This window comes from Cephus cinctus, unplaced genomic scaffold, assembly GCF_000341935.2.
Source record: "Cephus cinctus unplaced genomic scaffold, Ccin1 Ccin1_scaffold1857, whole genome shotgun sequence".
Lineage (NCBI taxonomy): Eukaryota > Metazoa > Arthropoda > Insecta > Hymenoptera > Cephidae > Cephus > Cephus cinctus.
The window spans coordinates 402,066-410,632 of record NW_014334032.1 but is presented as its reverse complement, the minus strand read 5'-3'; the positions used below and the strand labels follow the sequence as shown (position 1 = coordinate 410,632).

Genomic DNA, 8,567 nt, shown 5'->3' with positions numbered 1-8,567 from the left:
TCGAGAAGATATCTCCGGTCGTCTACGGCAATCGCCATTGCGATTGCGACATATTAAAAAGTTACGGGAGGTGGGTGGAAGGGGCGGTGGGTGGGCGAGGAGGGGAAATTCGGGGACGATCGTTCCAAATTCTAGTTTCTCATGCCCACGTTTTTCCTTGGATTTTGGTTTTCACCTCGTTACGTTCATCTCTTTCTTTACAAACGTGATTACCTAATTGGAAATTTGTACATAATATCGTAGAATCTCTCTGTAATTACATTTTTTTTTTTTTTCATTTCGTACGTCGAACGAATTATCCTCGGGCGGGAATTTTCAAAAATAAGAAATCGACCCTCCACGGAGAATATTCATAAATCGCGTGGTCGCTTTAGCCTGGCGCGAAATTTAAACGAAAAAAAGTTTCGTCTCGTTAAAAAATGTCAGCTTGACGATTGCATCGCGAGCTCTGATAAATTAATGAAAAAAATGAAAAACCAAAAAAAAAAAGGTCAACTTTAAAAATTCAAATAGGGCTCGATTCGTCATTCGTTCTTATCACTGCTCTTTGTCTCAAGTCCGTTCGATGACGAGTGTCTATAATTAATACCAAATTAATAATTAATAATAAATAATACTACGAGAAACTCTCCGAATGGGGAGACGGAGGGGGGGTGGTGGTGTTTTTTGGAACAATACTGAGGAAGGGGGAACATTTGATTTCTGTTTACCAATGAGAGTCTCCGTTACGTCAACGTCTGCTTTTGCGTCTTCGACATCGTTTACGCGATTTTAATTATTTTTACTACAATTAACGTCATCCAGTCTCCATCGTGACAGAGTCCGTTAGGAACTAGCTAGTATTAATAATAAGAGTCTGGCGATACGTTTTCGTAAGATCTCGTCGTCCCGTAGAATCGATACCTCGATTTATTAATTTCCACCCGATCGATCGTTCCTACGTGTATCCAATGCGGGACAGCAAGACATACGGTAAAGTAAAGTGAATGGGTAGAATGGTCCTTGGTTAGGAGCGACAAGATACAAAGGCGGCCAATAGAAATCGAACCTACGCAGTGATCGAGGCTCCGAGAGAAAGTAAATAATAATAATAACTGATCGGCAGACGATCGCGCGAAATAGACTAATTACCGGTCGGTCTTGGAAACCGTTGAGGATTCCCCATTAGAACGTCGACGGGTACGACTGGGCTATGTGGAAATCTCTATAACGGGCTCAGCCGTGTTATTGTTGAGCAACTCCTGCTTGTCCCTCAGTTTGAGCTCGTACTGAGGTGGTGGGGATTCCTTGTTCTCCATCGGAGACATACCGTCGGCTTCCTCTATGGGGGAGACACCCTCCTCGCTATCCTCGTCCTCGTCGTATTCGCCGACCGTCTTGGCCTCGTGAAGATCGTGAAGTCTACCCGGCAGGTAGGCAGGATGCGGTAACCCATAACCTTCACCACCGTAGGTGACCTTCCCCATGAAGGATCTGATCTCATCGAAGTAGGTATCCTCGCGCTCGTTCTCGTTACTGCTACCTGGCGAATCGGCTACGGAAACGACGCCACTTCCGTCGTCGGCCTCGTGCTTCTTGAGGTGACGGTCGAGATTGGTCTGCTGGCCGAAGCAGCGCTCGCACAGGGGACACTTGAAGGGACGCTGCTTGTCGTGGATGTTCCTGACGTGACGCTGAAGGTTGGAGGAGATGCTGAAGGACCTCTCGCAGTACTTGCACTTGTAAGGTTGCTCGCCGGTGTGCGTCCTGAGGTGGCGGGTCAGGTTGGCCGAACGTGGAAAGACCTTGCCGCAGAACTTGCACGAGTAGCGGTCCTTCATCTTCCCGTGTGCGTGATGGTGATGATGATGATGATGGGAGATGACGTCCTGGAAGGGCTTGACCCCAGGGAACGCGCTGAGCGGCGGCCTGGCCAGGAGGTCGAAGCCTGGTCTAGTGCCGCTCAGCCCGTTCATGAGCGTCCCTAAAAAAGGAAGTCCACGTGGCGGTCCGAAGGGTGGTAACGGCGGCAGAAGACGAGACTCCGGACCCCCGCCTGGAGGCGGTGGACCGCCGTGGAAACCCGGGAAGCTTCCGGCAGGCGATCGGTACATTGCTTCTAGGAACATGGGGTGTATGGGTCGTGGATAGGCCATGTGAGGTGGAGTGTTCGTAGGCTGATGATCAGCCACGCTTCTTACGGGTGAGCTAGGGACCACCTCCTTCACCTCCACCTCCATCTCCTCCTCTTCCGGTTTTGCTCGTTCCGGAGGTGGCGGCGCTTCCTCGACCACCGGGGCCGGCGAAGACGCCGCGCTCTCCGACACACCTTCCGGCTGATCCCTCCGTTTCGTCTGCACCCTCAGATCCAGAGGCTGATCCGTCGACTCCTCCGACGCCTCCGTCTCCATCCTCTTGTCCATCGGCTTACTCGTCTCCTTCCTCTTTACGAGATCCTCGTCGCTCTCCGGCGTGGGTTGTACAGGCGGTCTGGCCGGCGACGGCCGGAAGTTCGACGTGGCTTCCTCCCCCGTGCTGGGCGACACCTTGCTATGCTGCGGCAGTATCCTGGGCGGCGTGAACCGTTCCTTCTTGGGACTGTCGTATCTCTTGTCAGCCTGCTCGACCTTGGGCGGAAACAGCAGCGACGAGTTCAGGAAGTTCGGTGCGTTCGGAAAGATCCCGGGATAGGGACCCATGAGACTCGGCGGGTAAAACGGAAGTGCGCCTGGTAGCGTGACCGGTGGTCGCGGATAGACCAGAAACGGATTTGGCGCTGAGCTCGGCAGCTGGGTCATGGTACCGGGTGGTCCGGTGGGTGCGGTCGAGTCGCAGAATCTTTTGTGCTTCGCCAAGGAGGTTACCGTGTTAAAGGACTGCCGACATTTGACGCACTCAATCTGCAGACGGCAGGTCGCGTGCATGCGCTTGTGCCTGCATAGATTCGAGAATTGCGTATACGCCTTAGAGCATACTTCGCACTGAAACGGCTTGACGCTACTGTGTATATGCGTGTGCTGCTTCAAACCGGAACTGGTAGCGAACGTCTTGCCGCACTCGGTGCAGGCGTGGCTCCTGGCCCCCACGTGGTTCGTCCTTATGTGCCGCTGAAGATTCGACGGGTCCGTGAAGACCTGTGTTGACAAAATTGACTATGAACGATACTTTCAGAATGTGTCGCCGAGTCTTAAGGACCAGTGTCGCCGCCCTGTCGGTCGCGGGGCGAACTACTTACCTTCGGACAATTCTCGCACGGATACTTTCGCAGATCCCCGTGAACTATCGCCCGATGACGTACCAGCAATGGCCGCCAGGCGTATCCCCTCGGGCAGCTCTCGCAAAGATGCTGCTCGGCCGGATATCGATGACACGTCACCAGATGACCGTCGAGTCTGCAACAGTTGACGAAGAACGGATGTGTCAGATCATGCGGGTTCCTTCGTTCCACCCAGGACCCTCCCCCATCGGGCCAACCAGGAGTCTATTCCAAGTCGAGGATGGTGACTAAGTGAACAGCCACTCAGTAGCGTGTAATAATAACCGTCCCACGTACTGTAACACCCCCTCTCTAAACCAACCCCTACACGACTACGTGTCCCAGCTACACACCATAACGTAGACGTTCAACACGCTACGGCCATGGGGGTTTCATGGTGTTGGGGCATTGATTTTGCACCCCCAAACGTGTCGTGTGAAACCTATTCGTGGTGAGATAGTACCTCTGTGGTGACGGTGTTCCCTGCCAGATGAGCTGTGAGCACGCGACGCTGATGATATACTGGGACGTTAATATCCCGAATGCGGGACCTCCTTCACATTTTTACGCAATACTTGTCCAACGACATTCTTTTTTAATAACGACAGGACCAATCGATCGGACTTTCATAACGTGGGCAGAGGTAAGGCGGTTATTAAATTTTGTGACACTCGAATTGTGAAAAAATCGAGTGTTCAGGTAAAGATTACAAAATATATATGTATGTATATTTGTATTATTGATACCATCGTTTGAATATATATTATAATATGTATATATAGGGTGGTCCGATTCTCACGAAGAAAGTATCTAATTGGCAAGTTGACGGACGGGGGTGGTTGACACGTCTCCGAAGAAAAGGGAAGTCCGGGGTGAATAATGCATCGATACGCTTCATGAAGAATAAACAAACAGTGGCCATTATACATAATGATAAAATCTATAAAGGCAATATGATGGCGAAACTCATTCTCGCGAGGTTCAGACACTTGTTTGGTTCTCACCCAAGAGAGAAAGAGAGAGAGGAAAGTACGATCAGGGGAGCGAATGTCGTCTATCATGTCAACCTACAATCACGACGCCAATGACGCGTGGTTCTGTATGTATAGTATGTATATATTCGCAAAGTATAGAAAAAAATATTGAGCCGCCAACTTCACGCGGACGAATAATTGGAAAAAACTTTGTGATTGATCAGTGGGTAGATAAGTTACCAAATTAAAGTGTCAGAAAGGATACGTAAGAGAGATAAGTGATGGGTGTGAATAATAGGACGATTGTAGGTATATTAGTGTTAACTAATCAGGGGTTGATTTTCAAGTTTGAAAAAAAAGAAAAAAATTTTTTTCCGTAAATAACAAATTCTTGGCGGTTGAGAAAATAAGATTTGTGAAAAGTCCTTATGGTGGATCGATGGGAAACGTTTGACTTTACGTGTCAACCCCCTCGCTGTGTATATGGAGCACGCGTGCTGTCCCTTGTGGAGTTAGGGGTAGCACGCGTTGCGTTATAAAGGCTAAAAAGGTTGCGTGATCGGTTGCGTACTTTTCATTCAGATTTCAAGTGGATAACGTATAGACCCTTGAATTCGGACGGTTAATTAATAATTGACGCTTTCAATTTCGACTTTTTATTTATGACTTTTCATCTCGCACGCGCACTCCTTATGGCAGCTTTGCTTTTCCCATATCGTAGATACCCATGGTGCATGGGTAAAAGCGGCATTGGGAATAACCAGATTTAATAGTAATAGTAATGTGAATTAAAAGAAAATATTTTTATAAGAGCAATTTTTTTTAATTCGATTTAAAAAATTGGTTATATATATATATATATATAATATCGTGATGGGGACACGTAATTTCTCGACGATCTGATTTTCAAACGTATTGTGCAACCGAATGAATCTTTAATGGCGGCGACTATCCTCGGATTCCCAGGGATGATCGTACCGAGATACGAATACATGTGAAATTAGAATATTGGTTTTTTGTAAAATTATGAAAAAATTTGACTTTTTTTTTTTTTTAAATTAAAATCTTACTCACAGCTCTATGTCCAGGAAGGGTTTGTCACAGACGGTACACCTGATTTCACCCTCTTCCTCCTCCTCGCGATCCTCGTCTACGGTGCCACTGTGCTGGGAAGCTGAAATTACAATCGATTACGTATATTTAATATGGACTGATATCAGGGTCTCGTGTAATTTTATTTAGGGTATAATCAAAAATCTAAGACATGTATCCTACTTTTTTTTTTGATTTGACAGATTTTATTTTTTTCAATATCCAACTTCCCCTGGTAATCTCAAAAGATCACGTGATTGGGAACGACAAGTGGATATCCACGTAATAGCGTGACAGTTAGCACAGAATACAATCGTAGAACACATCCTTGAATTATTAAAAGAAAATGATAACATGCTCGTACAGAATCGTTACGTAATATCAATAAGGATTAAATTCGAAATAACTTGAATGAGACTCAAAAAAAATATTAAAAAACAGTGCATATAAAAAATTTTTAATAAAAAAATTTACCAAAAATCCTTGAAACATTGGGTTATCACAATTACATTAGGATTTTGAATTTGTAACCACAGTAAGTCCGAGCTTGAAATCAATGCAGCGCGAAGGAACCGCAAAACCTCGACGAAGAGTCTGATAAATCGCGATCCGATACACAACTCCACGGCGAAGAGACAATAGACACAATGATGCTCTAGTTTGCGCGCCGCGTACTGTCCTATTACATAAATACAGACAGGGTGAGCGAAACGGGATCCCATTGGTGAGCAGCGGAGGCCAACAGCCAATCATAAGCGAGTGCGGTCCGTAACCCCTGCGAGGTTCCAAATGTCACGACAGCAGGTAAGTCAAATCAGGAAGTCGAGAAACGTTAAATTGATGCCCTATTTGGATTTCCAAACTGAACTACCCCTCCACTTGTTACCCAATAACAGTCACGTAATTTTGAGTAGCGGATAAAAAAATTGTTTCCCGGTAAAGTAAAAAAATAAAATTTTCACATAAAAAAAAAACGTTCGAAAAGAAAATCTCCGTCAACTTAAAAAATCGTGTTTGAAATTTTTTCCTTTTTTTTTGGAAAAAGCAAAAAAATTTTTTTTACAATACAAACTTAAGTAAAGTTTATAAAATTGTACCTTTTTTTCCCTAGTGTCATAGGCTAAACCACTATGTGATAAGTGCTAGTCAATGTTAAGCTGTGCTGACCTCCCAACGGTTATTTAAATCTCCTGCTACACTTGTCGAGCCATATGGCTTGACGATTGGCCCCCCAACGGACCTTCATGGGAACCAACCAACCCCTATGTTACAGACTATAACCCCGGTACAACTGCCGCCCCCAACGATACAACGTTAATCGCTCCTCTATCCACAACTAATTTGAAGCGGCACGCCGTGAATTTAGACAATGAGGATGCGGTGAGAGACCGGAATTACGAGTGTTGAAAAGTTCGTTTTTTGTTTTTTAAAGCAAGAATAGCCACCGCAAGAAAAATAAGGGTTGTCATATATGTATCCTTCGGGATTGCAGTAAGGGATGCGAGGTCGAATATCTTAATAATTACACGTGACAGCAGTTCTCACGTTACCGCTTAACGACTGCGCGCGTATCATCCCTAAAGAGCGAAAAATATTCTCTGCAGAGTTTGATGACTCGATAGGAGAGGGAGGAAGAGAGAGGAACCCCTGCAGAGTCACGTTGCGGAAAGTCAACAGGTGGGATACACCGGCGTCAACCCCCAGCAGTCAAGTCAGTTGGTAGTCGGCATGGGAAAAAGTAACCGAAATCAATGTCTTTATGGTAAAGTCGAGAGGGGTAAGGTGGGTGTAACAGAAACGTATAAAAGAATTTTTTTAAAGTGTTGATACCTACCCTTATAAAAATATTGCATCACTGTAGGTCTGATTCGTCATGTATATTTCACTGATACCATACATATACATATATATATATATATATAATATAAAATGAAAAATTTGATAAAAAATTTTTGAAAAATCATCCGAAATTTTGCTCGCGTATCGACTGTTTTTTTTTTCCCAGGCGACGGGGTGGCAGCACCAGTCTCCCACAGAGGGTGAATATTTCCTATCTTACAAGCCAGATCGAAAAGAACATCGAGCCGAATGTCAAACACGGACGCGTCATTAGGCCGATACGATGAATCAGATAGGGTTGGGATTTGAGAAGCGATCGGTCCTGTAGCACCCCCAGGAGTAAAACCCCGAAAGAGCGTCGCGTGCCCTTTTGTAAGGTACCCCTTTTTTTGCTGGGTGGTATTTTTTTTTATATTCCCCGTTACTCTCTCGCTCTCCGAGTCCCGGTCGGGCGCGTGTTAATCGACAATGTAAGTCATAAATTATCGAAGCCCTAATAGAGCCGTTAAGGGTAAAAATGACGTGCAGAAAAAAGAAGCATTGGCACGTTGCTGTAAATCGAAAACCATAATTCACGTTAACTGCGTATTGCTCAGCGGGTGAGACCGAGGTAAACCGAAACATGGAAAAAAAAGAAATTATTTTCACAATTCCAAACATTTTTTTTACTCTTCTACAGGTCTCTTCGAACCGGTCCAGCTCAGCATCCAAAATACATTCGCAAACAAAAAAATTGGTCAGATAGTAAAGTCGCGTGAGAATTTCAATTTCCATTACCATTTTGTCAAATTCGAAAAATCTCCTGTAGGTCACACCAAGTCCATGCACTATCGTACTAACGTGAATCAAATATATATATATATATATATATATATATATATATACATATATAATAAAAAAAAAAGGTGTGAGCAACTAACCAGCCTGGGGGGTAGGAGACAACACAATGGCACGTGCCACAATGAGAAGCGGCTTGCTCGAATATTATATCTGAGGTTTGAGCCGCGATTTGAATGCGTCTGTATGTTCAACCCCCACGTAGGCGTGTTAAAACGATTCATCCCCTAGTAGTGAAGAAAAAAAAAAAAATGATCCGTAGACTGGAGGCAGGGCAGGGTACCACGTGGAGACGGGGTAGGTAGGACATGGCACAGATGCCCAGCGTAAGGGTTGAAACGGTCCCGTAGCCGTTTGTTTGACATCATTATTCCCATTGTGGGGTTGACGCCTTTGGAGATTCGCCCGTGAAATAGCTCCATTAGATTAATAGTCGTAGAACGTGTCCGACTGCGGGACGTCGAGGGTGTATCGAATAAATTCGTGAAAACATGAAAGAGAGAGAGAGAGAGTGAATGAAGAAACATATAAAAGCGAAAGGGAGATAGCGGGGTAGCCAATGAAAATGGTGACTATTAGAGGGGGGAGGG

General features: G+C 45.4%; 1 protein-coding gene across 4 annotated transcripts in view; it reads right to left on the bottom strand.

The window, feature by feature from the left end:
* Window positions 1–235: 235 nt before the first annotated feature.
* Window positions 236–8,567, bottom strand: part of LOC107273888 (MDS1 and EVI1 complex locus protein) — a 55,494-nt gene continuing 47,162 nt past the window's right edge. For 3 of the 4 annotated variants that reach the window (XM_015752499.2, XM_015752498.2, XM_025091181.1), the window contains 3 exons: window positions 5,284–5,383; window positions 3,215–3,371; window positions 236–3,131 (listed from right to left, as the gene is read on the bottom strand). In XM_015752499.2, coding sequence (XP_015607985.1) covers window positions 1,191–3,131; window positions 3,215–3,371; window positions 5,284–5,383 — 2,198 coding nt within the window. In that variant the 3' untranslated portion in view covers window positions 236–1,190. The remainder of the gene's footprint in view (window positions 3,132–3,214; window positions 3,372–5,283; window positions 5,384–8,567) is intronic. The other variant, XM_015752501.2, reaches the window with a different exon arrangement.